The 20,346-nt window shown below is 41.9% G+C and overlaps 3 protein-coding genes across 4 annotated transcripts; 2 read left to right on the top strand and 1 right to left on the bottom strand.

Annotated features, from left to right (window-relative positions):
* The first annotated feature begins 1,479 nt into the window (after positions 1-1,479).
* LOC139333381 (uncharacterized) lies at positions 1,480-5,680 on the top strand. Its single transcript, XM_070965737.1, has 2 exons — positions 1,480-1,806; positions 2,456-5,680. The coding sequence occupies exon 2, from the start codon at positions 2,470-2,472 to the stop codon at positions 3,268-3,270; it is 801 nt and encodes a 266-aa protein (XP_070821838.1). The 5' UTR covers positions 1,480-1,806; positions 2,456-2,469; the 3' UTR covers positions 3,271-5,680.
* Positions 5,681-6,383: 703 nt separating this feature from the next.
* LOC139334356 (protein Bouncer-like) lies at positions 6,384-9,988 on the top strand. 2 transcript variants are annotated; one of them, XM_070967184.1, is made up of 4 exons: positions 6,384-6,511; positions 8,297-8,347; positions 8,535-8,699; positions 8,834-9,988. In XM_070967184.1, exons 1-4 carry the CDS (start codon positions 6,457-6,459, stop codon positions 9,058-9,060), a joined length of 498 nt encoding a protein of 165 aa, XP_070823285.1. In that variant the 5' UTR covers positions 6,384-6,456; the 3' UTR covers positions 9,061-9,988. The 2 variants fall into 2 exon arrangements, with proteins under 2 accessions (XP_070823285.1, XP_070823286.1); XM_070967185.1 differs by lacking the exon at positions 8,297-8,347.
* Positions 9,056-18,596, bottom strand: msh5 (mutS homolog 5). The gene is made up of 25 exons (XM_070967183.1): positions 18,501-18,596; positions 18,293-18,416; positions 18,100-18,180; positions 17,801-17,854; positions 17,561-17,682; positions 17,318-17,427; positions 16,939-16,974; positions 16,386-16,468; positions 16,251-16,296; positions 15,586-15,724; positions 15,396-15,458; positions 15,176-15,304; positions 14,991-15,063; positions 14,719-14,828; positions 14,438-14,518; positions 14,260-14,347; positions 14,083-14,150; positions 13,205-13,323; positions 12,871-12,997; positions 12,127-12,276; positions 11,780-11,854; positions 10,136-10,282; positions 9,766-9,903; positions 9,604-9,677; positions 9,056-9,520 (listed from the first exon to the last, which is right to left on the bottom strand). Exons 1-25 carry the CDS (start codon positions 18,594-18,596, stop codon positions 9,400-9,402), a joined length of 2,454 nt encoding a protein of 817 aa, XP_070823284.1. The 3' UTR covers positions 9,056-9,399.
* Between the last annotated feature and the right edge of the window lie 1,750 nt (positions 18,597-20,346).

The raw sequence follows: 20,346 nt of genomic DNA, 5'->3' as shown, positions 1-20,346 counted from the left end.
CACTCACATGGGATATTTTAAGTAATTTTGATACTTAAGATTTTGCTGATAATTCTTCTGTACTTTTACTTGTAATGGGTATCTGAGTACTTCTTCCACCACTGGTAGCTTGAAAAACAATCCTAACTCCAGGACACCTTACTAGCTTTGTCCAGACCTTTCACCTGTCTTCAACAGCAGATTAAGTTTGTTCATTTGTGCTGAAGTCGATCTGTTGACATGTGAATTCTGCAGCTGTTACAATTTCAGAGAGCAGTTTAAGGACATCTTGTCTGTGTTTTATTTGCAAGTACTTTTACACTGTGGTGTTCTTACATCATAAACCTTTAAAACAGTATATGCTATATGAATTTTTCACCTCAGAAATATTATCATGGAGAGCTAAGGTATGCTAAGCTAAAGGTAGCATCAGCGCACCCAGGCATATAGTCGTAGAAAAGTGTGGTTGTATTTTATGTTAAAGTAAATGGCTCTAAACATAAAAATGAGGCCAATTAAAGTGTTGTAACTCACATTTTCTGGAAAGTTAAAGAAGTTTCTCAGACCACATGTTGCAATGTGGTGGCAACCCTCAAAGAATAACTGGCTTGTTCATACAAGACCTATCTGCAAATAGGCAAAACTCAACCACAAACCAGTGTGCTATGGGGGCCAAATCTGCATGGAACACAACACAGCTTAACCTAAAACCACTCCGTGAATTGGCAGCACCTGCTCTTTGCTCGTTGCATATGAGTCATACCTGTTGACCTGTATCTGTTTGTAATGTGAGCCTGGATGTAGTACAGATGAAAATATGTAGTACAATAATGTAAATAACACTAACTCCACTCATTTAGCATTGCACACCTGTAACGTTGTCAGACTCACAGTTTAAAAACAAAATCTGAATTGTAATCTTCAGGCCCAGCTGACACCGACTCAAGTGACATCACTTGAGGCAATTGACCAAACTTTACCCAGCTCCCTCTGGAGCCACAGAGGGCTTTATATGATTTTTCTTTAAAAACAAACAAACAAACAAACAAAAAAACCAAAAAACGTGCAATAGCCTTCCGCAAAACCTGTAAAAAGACTTGGATGTGTAAAATCAGTGGCGTTCCCCTTTAAGCAAAATTCAAGCTACAGCTTATTGATTTTCATACCATACAGAATTAAATGGAAACCTTAATGGCCGCCTGGGACAGAAGGAAATAAATCATCCACAAGTCTAAGACTACAAATCATGTGTTTGACAGACAGGCAGCAAAAACGTGAAGTGTGCAGGTACTGTGCTGCAGAAGATATATACCTTGAAAACACACTAGTGTGGCCCTTTGAGTAAAAGGTGTAATTTACATTTTCTGTGTACATTTTTTGACGTTTCTGATGGAGGAAGGCGGCATCATTTGATGACTGGTGGTCACTAAGAATAACTGGGCTCACCGTGGGACTGGCCTGGACCAGCCACAGATTCCCACGACCCCTCCTCTCCACACAGAGGCAAATGAAAACACAGGCTGCAGAGGCGCACCAGCAGTGAGGAGCCGGAGAGGCAGAGCAGCTTTGCACCACTTTCACTCACTGTTATTTACTATAAAAGCCTCATTTCGGCTCCGCGGCGCCCGCTGCCTCACACAGTAAAGCCGAGCAGGAAAAACGTCCCGATCTGAGGAGGAATTAGGTGAAAGTGTGGATTTAAAAGCGAATCAAAGTGGCGGAGAAGACACACGGAGGAGTGGGAGGAATAACGCACGCAACTCAGGCTTATTTCTTTTGATAATGCCGAGGGGCCAGTTTCTGTTTCGGATCTACGTCCAAGACAAGGCAAGTACCCGATTTCTATCTGGAATGCGTTCAAGTATCCGGACGCTTAACGGCGGTGAATTAGTGTGGTCAGAAACAGTGCTGTCGAGCCGTGAATTAAAATTCAACATTAAACATGCAATGCGCAGAAGCACTTATGAAACAGGACTTGATGGGCTCTGTATCATCTTCGTTTGCGTCCTGTTGAATCACCCGTTGTGTTCACTTGCCTCGGGGGAAATTATATCACGAGTTCAGTTGGAGCAAGTACCGAGTTAATGTGACTCCAGTTTCACGGCTGCAGCGAGATGGTGAAGTGAAATCACAAGGTCCTGAAAAGGGTCAGTGGTTTTTCTTCCCCTGTTGATGAATGAGTGTTTGAGGGACAGTTTCGTGCGGGTTCAGAGAGGCTGCTGCAGGGTTGACTCGCTGTAGTGTCTCTGCGTGGATCCACAGAGACACTGGAGGAGCTGCAGAAGAGTTGGCATCTCATTAACTCGGCCACATGTCTTATTAAAGCAGCTATTTCCTGTTGAGTGCAATGCAGAGTAAACTATCTTCTCTCCAGCACCCCCAGAGCTCTTCCTCTGATGCTGCATGCAACACTTTCCAGTTTAATTCTTGTATTTCTCCTCTTTTTCCCCTTTTCTGTGTCTTCTTCCCTGTTCAGCCTGAAGCCAGAGGATGACAGCAACCAGTCCCGTCTGCAGCCCCGCCTCCTCCCACTCTACCCAGTCATTACCCGTTTGCCTCCCAGCATGCCACAGACACCTGAGGAAAGGAAAAAGTCTCCAAACCAAACTGCACCTGCGCTCTGCCCCAGGCGTCTGGCTAATGCTGGGCGTTGTGGTGGTTGTGGTGGGGATGTCTGTTGCGGTGGCGGGATATGTAGCCGCAGCACCGAAGCCCGTGGGCGGCCGAGGCAGCACCCACGTTGAGAGGATGAAACTGGCCGGGCCTGTGGTCATGGGAGTGGGTTTGTTCATCTTCATCTGCGCCGCCACGCTGCTGTACGAGAACCGGGACCTGGAGGTGCTCAGACGAGAGACACCCGATGACCTTGAGGATCTGAAGGGGGGAAACGGATGGGAGGATTCACAGGAGCAGCCCAGCTTCAGCTGCCAGGACAAGTGGGAGTTTAAAGACGGAGAGCAGGGATGCTGGGCCACTCCGGCCCACACGCTCCCCCTCTCAAACCAGAACTGTGGTCCTCCTCTTCCTCCGCCTCAAAGGAACAGACACAACATCAGCAGCAGACCGCCACCGCCGCCTCCTTCGGACGCAGGAGGTAGGGATAAGGAGGAGGAGGAGAAGGAGGGAACATCGACCCTGCTGGCTAGAGTTCTGCACCACCAGGAGCCAACGCCTCACCCTCCCTCCCCCTGCCCGTCCATCTCTCGCTCTTCCGTCTACTCAGACTCTTGCAACTCCAGTGAGATCAACTTCAACATACGGACAGGCTCTCCTCTGCAACCTCAACACTGAACCCCCCCGCCGGTTCAAATTCTACTGTCTCATAAAATATGCATGATGAGATACATCTGAACGTTTCACGTGCAGACACACTCGAAAGACAAGACTATGCATTCCTCAATAAACAGATGAAATGTTTGTTGGTATGTTTTAGTGCCTCCAAGTGGCGCAGTGGCTCTGAGTCACTGTCTGTGAAGGGTGTTTTTGTCCTACATCGTTCTCTGACTCACCCACGTTTGAAAGATCGGAGCTATGCTGTTTGATGTCAACTCGCCATCTTGTTGTCTTTGAACTCACCCATGCCCAAAATCCCAAAAGCCACTGCTTGTTTGACCATATTAGGACGCGAGGAGGATTGCTGAAAACTTCTTGGGGTGCCATACCGGGAGATGGACACACACACTCCCTCCCCCCCTCTCTCTCTCTCTCTCTCTCTGACACACACATCCCCTCTGCAGAGACACAGCGTAAACATTTACTTGCTGGAGAGGTTTGGTTAAGAGGATGAGCCAGATTGGGTCTCAAATGAGTTTTTATCTAATCTCACACATACTGTAATCTACTCTTTATCTGAGGAAATTGTTTCTCGGTATAAACAAGAGAAGCATGTAAGGCCACAATCCGCTCACACCTACAGCCATGCTATAAATACCAGCTGGTGCTCTGTACGCATATAAGTGTGGACTCAAGTTTTTTTTTTACTGCAATTCATTTTTTTTTTTAAATTCAGTGTCAGCTGCTCAGTTTTTTCTCTTTTCTCAAGTGTGGTGAGGCGAGATCTTAAAGAATTTCAATCAGATGGTGGATACAAAGAAAAGAGCAATGACTTCCAAAAAAAAAAAAAAGCAAAATCTAGTGAGGCTGTTATTCCTGACGCAGCTTAACTGAGAAAAGCGGCCCTGTGAGTCGTGTAGCTGAAGCCTCACCCTCCCACCATCCCGACCTTTCATCTCCTCTCTCTTCATCATCTGATTCCTACGCTTTATTCAAATACTCCAGCCTCCATCTCGATCCTTGGCTTCTGTGAAACAGCCAAAACAGAAAATAGAGCAAAACAATGCAGAGTAAAATGTTATCGGGTCCAATTAAGCAACAGTGGAGCAACAGGCAGAGAGGTAAGGGGGTAGGATTTTAATTATCGCCAGCATTTTCTCCTCCTGCCTCTAATTACACAGGGGATCAGTCTGAAGGTTTTTATAGGTGCTTTAGGACTGCAGAGTATTTCCTTGTTGTTTGGGCCCATGCTGGGATCCTGCCATCCAGATGACGACTGAGACTGAAGTGTACAGTAATTTGCAGCCACACATTTCACTCACTAAAAACACCACCCATCTCTCTCTCACACACATACCCGCACACACACACACACAGAGGCTCCGTAGAGGGCTCTGTGTAGGTACAGTATGCTGTTTTAAGATGCTGGATGTATCTTTCAATAGCAGGGATGAGTTGGGGAGATGTGAGTGAATCTTGCAACAAGCTGCCTGCAGCCTGCTTCCACTAATCGCTCAGAAAAGCAGCTCTCTGCACTCTCACAGACACGAGTCCTCCTCAGTGTGAGATGCTCCGACTGTTTTTACGTTTAGAGGGCAAAATGCTGGGTTGTAGGGCTGCAACCAAAGATCATTTTTATGAATTTGCAGATTCATTTCTTGATTAGTGTCAGATCTGTTTGCCTACACTCAATTTCCAGTGTATTAGTTATGCCGAGCTAAAAGTGGTGCAGTCTCATACGACAGTCCTGCAATAATATCTACCTTCATGAAGGTTTTAATGTTTTAGAGGTGATTTAACAACTTTTTGATCGTCCTGGAGGCTGCAGTTGGCTGAAGTGCTGTTTAACTGTATGGCATCCTCCACATCTATATCAATGAGGGTAGGCTAAATAACACAAACACCTCTCTGTATTACACTGAAACAGCACCACATAGGACATCCTCCAAAGTGATCACAAAGTTGTTAAAAAAAGAGTGAAATATGTCATCATATGTCTTTAAATTGCTTCAGATTGCTTGTTCTGTCCAAACAACACAGGGAAACTCAAAGATACTAAGTTTCCTATCATCTAAAACAAAGAAAAGCAACAAATCTTCACATTTGAGTCATTGTTTGTTAACATAACGACCAAACGATTAATCAAGTAACCTATGTACACATGTCGCGTATGGAGTTTAATCCTGTTCAGACTAAATTCAGACGTGAAATCTCTTTGAATCTGACACTAAAGTGACCAATGGGAAGTTCAATATCTTTATGTACATGCAACAACTGCACTGCAGCAGTACAAGCCATCTTTGAGGTTTCTCGTGTGTACATCAGTCTATATGTGTGTGAGTGTGCATAATTCACAGTGTTGTTACATAATTCAGCAACACACGTTTCTTGCTGCATTGAAAATATAACTGAATCAAATTCCCTCCTCCGAGAGCTTACTGTGTGTGTGTGTGTGTGTGTGTGTGTGTGTGTGTGTGTGTGTGTGTGTGTGTGTGTGTTGATAAATATCTGAGCAGACGTACGCGAAGCTGTAAGCTGCTTAACCATGCGCTGACTCAGGACACATGCAATTTCTCTCTTCCTTAAGAGAGAGAAAAGCTATGATCACCATTTTTGGGTATAGAAGATGAAAGCGACTGAGGATCAACCAGCCTGAAGATGCCAGTTAAAAAAAAAAACTTTTCTTATTCAAAGACTTCACCTGTTACAGCAGGAAAAGGGATTCAGTTAAGACGTCTTTGTAAAAAGTGAGAAGCATCAGCTGGATGGAGAAATGTTTTCCACCACCTTTGTCTACATCTGGCGCTCAGTTTTTCATCAGAGCAGAGGAAAGAGTTACCAGCTTGTTTTTATGTGTAACATTCACGCTGTATCTTTTGTTGAAACGGCTAATAAACCAAATGACATTTTCTGACATTAAAGGAGACATAAAATCCTTCTAAAATCCACATCCCACCCTCCTCGCTCACAGACCTAACAAACCAGGTGAGGTTTGTAATCTGCAGCTGCCCCCCCCCCCCCCCCCCCCCCCCCCCCCCAAGGAAAAAAAAAAACCTACTGTTTGATCATCTGCAGCCTTTCAGCAGCTGTGATCGGTGCAGGACAAATAGCAGGTGCATTCCTGACTAATCCAATTTTAGCCCTGCTTCCGGTCTCCTCAGCAGTCCTCATGGTGCAGTCAATGGAAGAAGTGTCCCGCTCAAAATGAAAGGACTAATACTCTGTGTTTTTGCCATCATGATGCTCACACCTGCTCAAGGTAAGGTGACGTAGGTTTATAGGTGTAGACGAACAGCTTCTTCTGTTCTACAGTATTGCTGCTTCTAGAAGTTTTATGTTTTACCCCTTAAAGAGCAACAGCTGGGCATAAAGAATCTTTACCACAAGCTATAGATTCTTGTCGTATTCAGAAAGCTGTGAATTGTCTAATTACTCAGATTTGATTGATTGATATTAATATTAATTGATATATAAATACATGTACTATATATAACTTCATAGCAAATGAACAGCCTACTTTATCTGTGAAATATCAACAGAGCCTATTTTTTCTCTACTGTATAATCCAATAGCCCTGTAGTTATTATTAGATTATTTTTATTATTGATTAATCTGAAGTTTATGTTCTTGATTAATCTATTATTGTTAGGTCTGTAAAACACCAGAAAAAACACCTGAAAAATGTCCATCCCAAGTCCAAGGTGACATCTTTTTATATCTAGTTTGGTCTGAAATGATGACATTTACTGGAAGATAAGATGCAAAAGCAGCAAATCAAAGCATCAAATTTACCGCCTGTCAGGGTAGTTGCCAATACATTTTGTGTCAGTCCACTAGTCAATTAAGCGCCGCAGCTCTGCAATAAATCCAAACTTAATGAAGGTTATAATGTTGCAAACTGTTTGGAAAGAGGTGTTAATTCAACTTAATGGTCATTTTGGAGGCTTTAGTTTAAACTACCCTCACTGATATAAGTGGGGTGAAGAAAGTAATAGAAACACAGTTAGCACCACAACAACGTTCTTCTAGAAGTCCACACAGTTTCCACAAATACTGAACATGATAACCTTCATGAGGCCAGGATGTATTGCAGGTCTATTGTTTTAGACTGCACTGGCCTGGTGTACCTAATAAACTGGCAACTGAGTATAGCTTTAGTAAGTCTCTACTCCCCCCTTTTTGTGCAAGTTCACCTGAGCTAGCACAAGCTAACGAGATGAGAAGGGATAAGGATTGTAAGTCTTCCTGAAACTCATCTTATGGCCCAGAGGAGATTAATCCTTCTCCAGCAGCAGCAGCAGCCTACTGCAGCACTGAGGCCAGCCATTTTGCAACTGGATGTGCTCTGACAATGAATTCAAAGCACAAATCTCAGGAAGAGATGCTGTCATCCAAAACAGACAGGATGGTCACATGTATTTCTGCTCAAATACAGTTATTTGAATATAAAATGGCCTAGTAACAATGAGTTTATAATGAACTTTAAAGGGAATTTCAGCCATATTTGATTAACAATTAGAAAACCTTTTGTTCTGTCGCCTTCATTTCACACTGTCCATAAATCACTCATTTTAGGAAGAAGGCTCTTTGCATGGTGGGAGTAACTGAGGGTTTGTCCCACTACATTCTGCAGCCAGTTCTTTCTATTAATCCCAGTATCTGTCTCTTTAATAAAAACATGATGCAGCCCGAAGACTTGGAGCACTCCCTGAATAACACAAGTCATCCACTCGAAGAAACAAATTCCAGACTGCTGCAGAATAAACAAAATACTTCTGAGATGCTTACGTGCTGCTCGGCAGAATGTGGCTCATCAGTTTGGCTTGGTGTCCTTCAACAGCGGTCCAATGCTTCACACATTCAGCACCCTCTGAATAATAAGTGTTTCCAAAAAGCTATTACGTAAACGGCTCAAAATCTGAATAATCCAAAGCCTCTCATCCATTAATCTGACATCTGAGATGTTAAATGTATACTCTCTGTTCTTAACGTATTTGTCTTTTTTTGTCTGCAACTTCCTGCCACCTTTGTCTGGTATTTCTAGCAAAGGAAGCTTCCAATCTCAATGGGAGATTTGAAGTCTGGTTAAAAAAAGGTTAAGTAACATTTTTAAAAAGTTTGTCATTTTTACTTAATATACAGGATGTAATTCAACTTTAGCTTTCAGTGACAATAACAAAATCGGTAACTTTAACATTATCTCATTGTAAGACACTGTCACCTTTGTTCTGCCTGTAAACCTCCATTGTATCAAACTGTCCTCTTACTGTGGTGTTCCTTAGGCTCGGGTGAGGATGAGGAGCAGCTCATGGAGTCAGTGGGATTTGAGGAAGAGGAGGAGTTTCTGGAGTGTTTCCGTTGTGACCTGGGCTTCTGGGACGCCTGCTATACCACCAAAACCAACTGCAGCCTCGGAGAGCGCTGCTACACGGGCCGAGGGAAAGCAGGTGTGTTGCACGAGACAGTATTTTTTGTTAGTGTGTGTATTAATTCACATTTAAACATCAGTGGGTGTAAACTTAGAAAATCTATTTTAGTATAATTTGCTTAGAGCTGTTATACTGAATACTTGTCTCCCCAGGCCATGCTCTGGACATTAAGACTCTGGGTTGTGTGAGGGCAGAGGAGTGCGGCACAGAGACCTCGGTGGAGCTCTTCTCAAACAAGACCATCTTCGCCATGACCAAACACTGCTGTGACACTCCCTTCTGCAACTCGGCGCACAAACTTCAGATCACCACACTTTCGTATCTCACTGTGGCTGTCCTAACCACCTGGCACCTCACTGAAGCCTCAACAGGATCATAGTAGACAACTTGCATTTATTTAGGTTGTCAAGACAAAAAGAAAAAGACTGTGAAGAGATGCATAAAGGACTTCAACCACATGGTGAAGAAAAATCACCAGCTTTAAAGAATTTTTGTACTGTCCAATAGACTACTGAATTAGAAAACACTACTTAGACAATTATAGCAGGAGGTTAAAATAAGCTTTAAATGTTTCAGTCATACTGTAAAATAATTATTTTTGTATATCTGTAAATGTATCTATAAATGTATCCAGCCTGCAGGTGGAACATTAGTGAAAGCTTGCCCTCGCCCAAAGCCAACTGAAAACAGTGAATGAACAACCTGTCAACAGAGCCGTTCACCTGCAGTTCAACAACTCCCCAGCAGAGGGCAGGATCTCCTCTTTCATGAAATGTTGAAGGTCCAAATCCTGGTCCTCCAGGTCCAGGCTCAGGAACTTCACCACCACAGAGCTGCACCTGTCGGTCACAGTCTGTTTCACATACACTGCTCTCTTGTGTTGGTTTTCATTGTTGTTCTGTGTAGCTGGACTTCAACAAACCTGTTTGCATGCTCATCCGATGATGCTCTGTCAATGCGTTTGATGGATCTTCCTGTCTTGTACAGTTCAGACACCTGACCAAAGACACACACACAAACAGACAGTCAATGTCAGCATGCTTGTGCTGTGTATTTGGGTGTGTATCTATGTGTGTATGTTTACCTCCACTCCTCTCTGTACAAGGCTGATTGGCAGTCCTGCCAGTGTAGCTATGTTGGCAGCATAGCTGGACTGGCAGATCCCTTCCTTCAGTTGGTACAGAAACACCAACTCATCCCCATCCACTGCTGTCTCTAGAGTCTAACAAGCACACACACAAACACACAACCACATAAACACAAAAATCACATACTTAAAAAGTAAAAATCTAAGGAGGTAAAACAAATGTGGAGTGTAATCTCATTTACAAGTATTGCCGTCAAAATGTTCTGCAGTTCATTAGTTTCCCATCATGAAACCTCACTGGAAGTTCCCAAAATGCTTCAGGCTAAATGTTGTCATTGTGAAAGTTCAGAAGAGTATCTCTCAGTACCAGAAGAGACAGCAGGCCAGAGGAGGGTAGTAGGCCCTGGTGCATCAAACTGTGGAAGTTAGTAGCTAGCAGGACATGAGGTACATCCACCGGAGCTTTTCTCAGCCAGTGAGAGATCGATGCAGCTAGCAGGGAAAGTCCATCCACCTGAAGGAGAACATTATACAGTTGGCTACATTTCTGAGCACAAATGAAGCTGCTATTGGCAAAGCCCTTCAGGTTTAATTCAGGCTAAGCTCATTGGACAAACCCATGATAGCCTGAGACTGAGTTAGTGTCACAAATAAACCAATTAATGTTGGGAAAGGCAGAGAGGAATGACAATAGAGCCATGCCTTGTTGTTATATGGTAGATGCATCCACCTACAGGCAAGGACAGCAATAGCTGCTTCAATTTTAAAACATGCACCACCTCCAGGTAAGAGATGAGTGGGTTATAGCCGCAATATCTTTATTCATTCATTAGTTTTTATGTCAGGAAAGATTTTGCATGTGTGTCTGTGTCACACTTAAAGCATACTAAAGCAGGTTTTACTGTAAATGCTCAGACAACAGAAACACAGTTCAGCTTGTGGTTGTAAAACACTATATGTTGTACCTTTTAAGTTGACATAGTGAACTTGTTAGCAAACAGCTGCTTATTTCCACACTCAGCAACATTATCATTCAGCTGGAGTTGTGTTTCTGGCCACCTGGCAAATGTAAGTTCAGTATTAACATACTTTTTGCTCCATTTCTAGTCTTTCCCATCTCCTGAGGGAAATATCTGGCTCTTTAGCTGCTAAATGCTCCATTATGTTCACCAGCTAGTTGCTAAATGTGTCCGTCTGTCATTTGGTGCTGAGCAGGTAGTGTTCAGTGGATTTTTAGCTGAAAACAACTGTCTGCTGAGGCTAATAAGAGTGAACCAAAACAGTAAGGTTGGGAACAGCTGAACAGCTAAATAATGAGCTGAAACTCACCATACAGCTGTGGTAAGCTGAATGGTAGTGATATGGATCTGTGTGTTCATTATAAATGTGAAATTATCAATTATAACTGCTTAAAACTTTTGTCATTAACATCTATGAATCATGCTAAGATGGGACTTATTCAACTTACACTGGTAATTTTCTTTTATTGTTTCTGGCCCCAGCATCCCACACCTCTATTTCTCCTTTAGACAAATCAAATTGGTTTGGACCTCCTCCTTCCCTCTCCAGAGTAACATGGCAGACAGTGATGGAGGACCGAGAACATAATGATACTCAGAGCACTGTGAAGTCTGTATATTTCCAAGTATCCAGCACAAAATATGCTGCAGTTCCCAAAACTGAAATATAAATTGTAAAACACACACACAGCAGCTACTGAAAAACTGCTGTTGTTGCCTGCAGGTTGCACGGGTTGCATTATTTCTTTTCTTGCCTGTAGCTGGCGCACATCAGCACCTCCATATCTGCAGCTCTAAACAGCTGCTGCTATTTTGTTGCTGATAGGCAGCACATGTTGGGCTGAACTGGAGGTCTGTTCGTGCTGCAGCTCTAAACTGGAAAATATTGGCTGGGATGGTTTCAGGCGCTTCACATCAGTGACACTGTGTGTCCTTGTTATGTGTATACATATGTATCTAATTTACAAAGCGCTGGAACAAGTTCTACTCACTGTGTTAGTTCCTTTTCCAAATTCATCGATGAGAACTAATGAGTTGCCAGTACTGCTGTTGAGAGCCTGGGCCATCTGGAGAATAGAGACACAAACTGTTATACCACACATTGTGCGTGTTTGTCTGTGTGTGTTATGGCCGTAGGCAGTAGTTGCATTTTAAAAATGTCTTGACAGGTGGAGAGTGGGAGTAAAGCTGGAGGGCAATAGTGCTGGAAGTTCATATCTTTTATTTCCACACCCACACACGCTGAAATACATACATAGTCGCTTGTAAGCAAGAAGTGTGTGTGTGTGTGTGTGTGTGTGTGTGTGTGTGTGTGTGTGTGTGAGAGAGAGTTAGGTACCTGGTTGAGGTCTATCATGAAGGTGCTGAGGCCCACAGACACAGACTCTCTGCTCTGCATGCGGGTAAAGATCCCGTCCACCAGACCGATCTCTGCCTCCTTGGCGGGCACGTCTGAGCCAATCAGAGCCATGAACACAATCAGACCCACCTGCCAAAGTCAAATCAGAAAGCATGTTACAAGTTGTCAGGGTTAAATGACAAGTACACAATAAGTGATTCGCAATAGCAGCGTGGAGGTAAAAAAAAAATCTAGCTTCAAGCTATGTAAGTAAATTGTTTGGAAAAGAAAATATAAATCTTGTACATTCAGACAGCTGTCCTCATTTATCAGAATTCTGAGATAAATAGCATCTGTAGTGCAACTACCAGTGCTGAATAAACAGATGTTGAAGATAAACTATGTGCAATTATGCAGAATGTTTGTCTCCCACTTGTATAGCTTTGCTCCTCTATTAGTTTTGTTGTAGCTGCTTGCCTGAACACAGCTTTTCTCTGGCTACAGCAAAAAACAAAAAACAAAGAAAAAAGCATGTCTGACCTCAAACATACCAAACATCAATGACAAGCAAATTTCAAGTAAACAGAACACTGATTATGTACACACTAGGTCACATACAGAAACAGACATGTCAAAACAGTGTTACTGGGCAAAGTGCCACAAAAGGTTGAGTAGAATCGAACTAGTCAAGATCAAACTTGTATGTAATTGTTAGGAACAGTGAGCTTTTCCTGACTCTCCCACCTGTTTTAGGTAGATGCTCTTCCCAGATGAGTTGGGGCCGCTGATGATCTTGACTCTGCCCTGCGTCTCTGAGCTCTGGAAGGAGTTGGCCACGAACACTGGAGAGCACAACTCTAACAGCGGGTGCCTAGAAAATCGAAAAACTGTACTGCATTCTCCAATCAAATGCAACTTCTGCTTTGTGTTACACATGCCTGTTTGTGTATGTACTATGTATGTGATTAGTAATCAGACTGATGTTAGATTAGCTTGCATGGCACAACGCTTTCCATTACATCACAACATCAACTGGAGTATCTGGATAGTGGTTTCCATCTAGTTTATGAGTGCCTACCTGCCCTGTGTGATTGTTATCCTCCTGTGGCTGGCTAGCTTGGGTGAGGTGTAGCCGTACTCTTGGGAGGTGCTGCTCATAGCCATCAAACAGTCCAGCTCAGCAATGAGATCCAGAACCTACACAACACACACATTAAACATACTGACTGTCCTGAACAGAGCAGTTTTGACCAATGAGAAAGCAGCAAGCAGGAGCTCTTGTGTTAACAAACCTGGAGCTAAACTGGGTTGTACATGTGAATTGAGACAGAACCTGTGTATTTTTCCACATTTTGGTGGAAAATATAAGTACTTGGAACATACTGAGCACACAGACGGACAACAAGGAAGTGGATTATGTTGTAGGAGCAAAATGAGATTTTTCTTTGGCTGTTTCGATATCTGTTATGGGAATCCAAAACAGAGATTCTGGGTTGAGAATCACTTTAATAAAGCTTAATAAGCTTGAAATGCAGCAAGTCTGTTTTTCAGTAAAGCTCATTGTTTATTTTATGTTCATTTAATTGCCAAGTCTGACTAATAGCTAGCAAATCTTAACCACAGCTACAATACTGTAAACACAATAATTATTCATCTAACCTCAGTGCTCATTCTGTCCTAACAAAATAACAATAAAATTTGTAATCACAGCATGAAACAGCAGCACAGTCATCTATCAGGAGACAAATATCACAGCACTTGAAAATACCTTCAGGACCATCCGGAGCTGTTTCATAATCAACATGTACAACATAACCCAAGGAAACACTGATAGCTAATCAAAACAAACTCCACCTACACACACAACAGTTATTTTCATGCCAACAATCATTTTAGCAGAGTGGGAGTCATGTTTTAAACACTGGGACCTGGAAGTGCATAGTGATGCATACCAACCTTGTACAGTGAGGCACTCCTCTCGAGGACTGTGTTCTGCAACTGTGTCATCACTGCCGTCTCCATGTCTGGGGAAACAGGAAGCATACCAGGAGAGCCTTCAGTGGTTGTGGTAATTTCTATTTCAGGTACACAGCTATCACGTAAAAGTTGTTTACTACTAAGAAGGTAAAAGACCTCTAATGTCACAGTATAAGTCTCCTAGGAGGTCATCTAGCTCCTTGGTTCTCTGGCTGCGGTAGTGCAGATGGTCCTCTGATAGAAACTAGCCCACGTAGAAAAAGGCAGAGCACATGAGCAAATAAACACCAATCAGCCAAACAAAAATAAAATGTGGACAAGCTCATGAACAAACCATAAAATCAAGCCCCTCAATCTCAAAATCCTCTCTGTCCACCATGCTGGTCAGGCGAGGGATACGGAGCAGAAATCCAATCTGTAATGAGATTAAACAATGATATATGAGCACTGATATATGTGGTGCTCCAGAGGAACTGTTTTGCTTATATCTGATATTATGAATCCCACCATCAGTACAGTACATGTGGGTGCAAGCAAGATGAGTAAATAAAAAATGTTATATGTTATTGGAAAGACATATATAAGCCGGTAGCTGAGTAGACATAATGCTCAGACCAGAGGGATATAGATGATGCAGCAGGAGGGAATGCGAGCATCAAGGTGTTCCACCTCTCTTCTGGCAACATCTGTCAGGAAGTCTGACAACCCCATCATCCTCCTCTTCTCTGCCAGAGGGAAGAAGCATTACTAAGACTTTGAATCAACCACCATATAAATTTACCAATACAGACTCATAACATAAGGAGATTTCCAATCAGACTTTTCAAGCTATTATATAACATGTTTTACAAACTGTTCCAGTTTTGAATCCACTATGGAGGGCTTACTTTCATCAATTGCTGGGTCCACGTTTGGTTTGATGGTGAAATGATTCTCAGCTATACTGGCTTCAAAATCCACCTTCATGTCCAATTCAGAGAAGGAGTTAAAATCCCAACGAACAACTGAGCATGTGGACAAAAGCCAGCAGACTTCTCAGATTTGCAGCTGTGTATTAATGTGTGTGTCTCACAACTCGGCTGATGAGGGAGGCAATATAGTGGAGGTCATCAGAGAACCCTTCACTGATATCACGAAAGAGCTGAATGGACTGAGGCAGTCGTCGCACTGTGTCCCTGATACAGACTGCACTGCACACGGTCTGACAAACACACACAGGAGCAACATTTTGTACACATTTAACAGAACCTGTCTCGTGGATAAGGAGTATATAGTAATACTGTAGCTCCAACCTTGTAGAGACTCTGCCAATTGGTCATTTTGGTGTGAGAGAGAGACATCCTACGCAGAAGAGTCTAACACACACACACACACACACACACACACACACACACACAGTCTTTAAAAATTCTATGTTCAGGTGGTGACACAGCAGGCAGTGGATGTGGAGAAAAGCAGGTCATTGGTCAGAGTTGTTGTTACCGGTATGTTACTGATGTTGCGTAGCGAGGACTGCAGGGTGCTCAGGGCATCGGAGTTCTGTGGTGACGTGAAGAAACGTATCACTTCCTGTCTCCTGAGTAACACAGCCGGGTCCTGTGTTGGCCGGAGGAACCACTGGCTGAGAGAAGAGGGGACATCAAAGCAAATAGTAGTACAAACTAGCAAACCTTTACATCTTCCAGTCTGTGTGAATAACTAGAGTTACGAGAATTAACTAGATGTTTATACGCAAAAAATAATGTAAAGAAAAGAAAAATGGCAGAATTACATGAATGTACATTCACACAATAATCATACCATGGAATTAAAATCACTACAATATTGTTTGTTACGGTACCAAAAACAGATGATGAATTATGTTGGAAAAGCAGACACACTCATCACACCTGTGTCAAACACAAATCTGCTGCCTGGATCCAAAACAGCAGTAAGTGTACATTTGTAAAGGTATGACAAAAACTTTTTGTGGCCTTGTTAGTTTCTACTGCCCCTAGTGTTCCTAATAATAAATCAAGTTTTAGAAAGTCATTAATTGTTGTACATGATCATTTTAACTAGATAGTTAAAATAAATAAATAAATAAATAATAAAAGCTGAGTATTTTCTTTGGTGAAGGAGCCTCATGATTATTTTTTGCTGCTCACCGTAGCAGTCTGGAGCCAAACTTGCACCTGCAGCGGTTCAGTATGCCTGCGACACACAATAACAAAAGGTTCACGTAAACACCATAAGATACCAGAGTCATAATGTCCTGAACTGCTACCTTCAGAGCTGCATACCATAGAGACTAAGTCCTTCCTTTTCACCAGAGTGGAGCTTGTACACTGATGGGTGAAGTTCTGATTTGAAGATCTGCAGTACACTGGAACAAATACAACATTGAAAGTGATCTGTCAAACATCCATTGGCTCTTTCTATGTTTTGTTTGCTTCACCTAATAATACATCTAATTTAAATACCATATTTTATACAATTCAAAACATAATATTTATTTATGTATGTATGTATGTACAGAAATGCAGTGCTTATCACAATGGATATCAAACCATAATAACAAATTAAAACTACAGCAAAAAGGAAGCAAATACATAACACAGAGCTTGAGTCAAGAAATATATAAACTTAGAGCAGGAAAGAAAAATGAAAGCTCTGAGGAAAACAAGTCTTCTTTTACAGGAAATAGTCAAATTAAAAAGTGCCAAACAGATGCAATGTAGGTTTTAGTTGTGGAAGAAAGAATACTGATTTAAGAGATCAGTGTCAGCTTTAAGGGACATGTATTGGAAAAAGGTCATTTATGTAATGTGTGAGACTGTGATAGAACGCTCTTACCTGTAGGTGTCTCGGTCAATGCAAACAACACCTTTACTATATTGGAAAGAAATAATGGTCATTTCAGAAGGTAACATTTTTCATTCCTGAAAGTTTTTGCATCACTTAAGACAGATAGGGTTTGCTGGTAATACAGAGAGGCAGAGAAATGGAAAGAACAGAGAAATGTAATACAATAACTGCACATGCCACAAATGCATGCCACTGCTGCCTGTTTGACAGTCTAAAACCTGTGTAGCTAAACACAGAACAGTAAAAAATCACTCTTTATTGTCAAAACTCATTATGGAAAATCTGTAATCACGGTCTTATGTGTGTGTGTGTGTGTGTGTGTGTGTGTGTGTGTGTCTGTGCAAAGCTTCATTGATGTGTGTCTTACAGTGTGTAGGCGTGGAACTGTAGGATCGGAACTCCAACACTGCTGTCTTCCAGCTCCACTCCCACTCTCCTCCTGTCCAGACATTTCAGCAGAGCACCCACTGCCCTAAGCTATCCAACGTACACACACACACACACACACACACACACACACACACACACACACACACACGTGAACACATATGATCACCTCCTGCACAGCGATGAACTGATGGATAAGATTATATGAAGACAGCTGGCTCACCATCAGGGGAGAGTCAAAGGAGATACAGGAGGTGAGGTACGACATTTTGTCCCTTTCTGAAATGGAGGCAGAAAGGAAAGGCAGATGGGCAGAAAGTAGCCTCTGCTTACCGACTTCAAGACCTGCAACATTGAAGATGGACTCAGAATCAATCTGTTCATTGTGGAAAACGATGCAAATTTAATGCAGAAATCCTGCCTAAAAATGAATGAGGATATTTGTATATGGGTGTCTGTTTACCAAAGTCAACATATGGATAAGTCACCACCTCTGGTCTGTAGTCTGGGTTTGAACCTGCGATACAACAGAGGTTGGAAAAAAAATCGTGGTTGTTGCCTTCAAAAGCTTTGCACAATAGTTATACAATTGCCCCTCTCTGTTATCGCACTAGCTGACTGCACTGTCTCGCAGCTCTAATCTCATTTCATTCTCTTGACCCAGAAACCACTCTACTCCTACCATATCACAACAAAACTTTCTGTAACATTTTTATGCTCCTCTCCCCCTTGCTAAGATAATTTTTGTCTCCCAGAACTCACCAAGTTGTTGCAGGAATCGCACCATGCAGCGCTCCTGCTTTGCACTGGTAATTATTACATGGGGACTAACCTCTTGGATGACTAGACAACAGAAAAATGTAATGTAAATGTATTGTTAGCACATGTGTTGGTTCATACACACAATTGTCATTTCTGCTTTATTGAAAGTTTGATTGTGTCAGGTATTGTTTACCTCTGGCCAGCAGGCGGAGCTCGTAGTTGTCAGGAGTGTCTATCATATAGTGTAAAGAGGAGTCCTTACTGTCATAGAAGCAGAGGCCTACCTCACCATGCTGGGCTAAAACACTCAGTAAAACCTGGTAATGAACAAATACAGGAGCGTGCATCTCACTGCTGCAACTATTTATTACTCTGCTAATGAGTGTGATGTCTGAGCTTACCACAGGTGAGTCTTCCTCCTCCTCTTCATCGCCATCTATGCCTGGGGGATGAAAAACTACTCCTTCTGCTCCTCTCACACTTTCCAGTGTTGCCATTACCAGTTGATTCTAGAGGGGAACAGTCAAATTGAGGTACTAACTACTGTTATTTTATAGAACAAGGTAAATTAAAACTTTTAGAAACAAAGCTTCTAGCTTGTTAGCTGTTTACCCAACAGAGTGGACTTAATGCAGCTTAGCAGCCATTTAGTCGAGCGAGCTACTAATACAAGTATTAGCAACATTCATTTAGTTAGCTAACGTATACTTACAGGAGGGGTTGGGACTTTTTCTAGGAAACCTAAGGGGGTTAAGTATCGTTGGTAAAGTAGGATTTATAATTATGAAGAGTTGAGAAATCTTTTCTGTAACCGCCTCTTGTCCGTTAGTGAGACTACCTTCACGTGCCCTCTTCTTCGCGTGCCTTCCTACTTGTCTCTCTGTTGTCAGGACAACAGTGTCCCGTATCGAAGGAGTGTTTAACGGAAGCTGTTGAAATGTGTTGTTTGGCTAATTGTTGACTAATTACTGAATATCAGCTAACGGATTTAAAGTAGAACAAAAGACCCCCAAAAATAATCATTTGGTGATTGTATTTACTTTTATGACAGACAGGATCAAACAGCGGATTTTTATCTTGACTTTGCCACTTTTCAGAGATTTCTCACTCAACTTTGGGACAATACTAGAAGAATCTGGGCTATTTTGGTATTTTCCTGTGTTCAAGTGAAGAATACATTAGTGTTATGTAAATGTTCACTGGGACCAAAAACAAAGAGATGCTGCTGGGTGCTACTGTTTATTTGTTTTCAAATGTTAGAAGATGCTGCAGTCTGCTCATAAATACTATTGTTGCACTAAATCTTTGTTTTTCATTCATAAGTTTTTTTTTTCTTACTAAAGTGTTTATTTAGTTGATAACATTTTTCATATCAAATAAATACACTGCAGACAGAGTGAAGATCTACTGAAACAGAGACAATGCAGACAACAACCTTAGTGTTAAATAAAGGGTAATTTAAGTTCAGCAATTTTTGTTATTGTCATTAAATTGTATTTTGGCAGATGCAAACCCCCAACATGATATCAGCATTAGTATTTGTCAGCTTTTGGCCACCCTTCTGTCTAAAAATTGGCATCGGCCACTAAAAAGCCCCTCTCAGTCAATCATTAATTACAAGTACACGTTGAATGTTCAACATTTTACTTAAACAGAAGTGTCAGAAAGGTAAAGTATGAAAAATATATTAGTAAGTATAAAAAAGCAAACAGTCATTATGCAGACTATCAGAATAGTTTAATATTGGAGCTGGTTGAAGGTGCAGGAAATTTGGACTACATACTGTTGGGTTGTTTAATCTGTAATAATACATCATTTTTAGAAGCTAATGTTTTGTATTAAAAATATTAACATCAATACTCAAAGTGCAAATGCCTCAAATCTATAAAATATGGTGCTGGATTGAATGTACTTTGCCCAATCAATGCCACTACTTTAATTCAGGACTTTCTAATGCAGAACTTTTCCACTGAGATACTGCCTCTCAGTGCATATCTTCCGCCACTGGTAGACTGAGTGTATACTTCTCAGCCTCTGAAGTGTGGCCCTTGGGAAAAACGTGACAAATACTTAAATTAAAATCTAAAAGAATTTGGCAGCGTAGCAACTGAGCAAGCAGCCAAGAGCATGAGTCATCTTTGCCTCTAATTGAACTACACAGATGCTCATTTACAGATACAACTAAATTTAAGCAGTTTGTTATCATTGAGTAATATAGATTTATTCAGAGATTCACTTCATAGAGTT

The sequence above is a fragment of the Chaetodon trifascialis genome, chromosome 7 (genome assembly GCF_039877785.1).
Source record: "Chaetodon trifascialis isolate fChaTrf1 chromosome 7, fChaTrf1.hap1, whole genome shotgun sequence".
NCBI lineage: Eukaryota > Metazoa > Chordata > Actinopteri > Chaetodontiformes > Chaetodontidae > Chaetodon > Chaetodon trifascialis.
The sequence above is the reverse complement of the archived record's forward strand: the minus strand, read 5'-3'. Positions and strand labels throughout refer to the sequence as shown.

Excerpts from the sequence above, each read along its gene's own strand:
- LOC139334356 (XM_070967184.1), top strand. The coding sequence starts at position 6,457 with ATGAAAGGACTAATACTCTGTGTTTTTGCCATCATGATGCTCACACCT. Across the intron at positions 8,348-8,534 it reads TGAAGTCTGGTTAAAAAAAG|GCTCGGGTGAGGATGAGGAG; the intron begins GTTAAGTAACAT and ends GGTGTTCCTTAG. Across the intron at positions 8,700-8,833 it reads CACGGGCCGAGGGAAAGCAG|GCCATGCTCTGGACATTAAG; the intron begins GTGTGTTGCACG and ends TTGTCTCCCCAG.
- msh5 (XM_070967183.1), bottom strand. The coding sequence starts at position 18,596 with ATGGCAACACTGGAAAGTGTGAGAGGAGCAGAAGGAGTAGTTTTTCAT. Across the intron at positions 18,181-18,292 it reads GCTCCGCCTGCTGGCCAGAG|TCATCCAAGAGGTTAGTCCC; the intron begins GTAAACAATACC and ends TCTGTTGTCTAG. Across the intron at positions 14,151-14,259 it reads CTTATACTGTGACATTAGAG|ACATGGAGACGGCAGTGATG; the intron begins GTCTTTTACCTT and ends CTGTTTCCCCAG.
- LOC139333381 (XM_070965737.1), top strand. The coding sequence starts at position 2,470 with ATGACAGCAACCAGTCCCGTCTGCAGCCCCGCCTCCTCCCACTCTACC.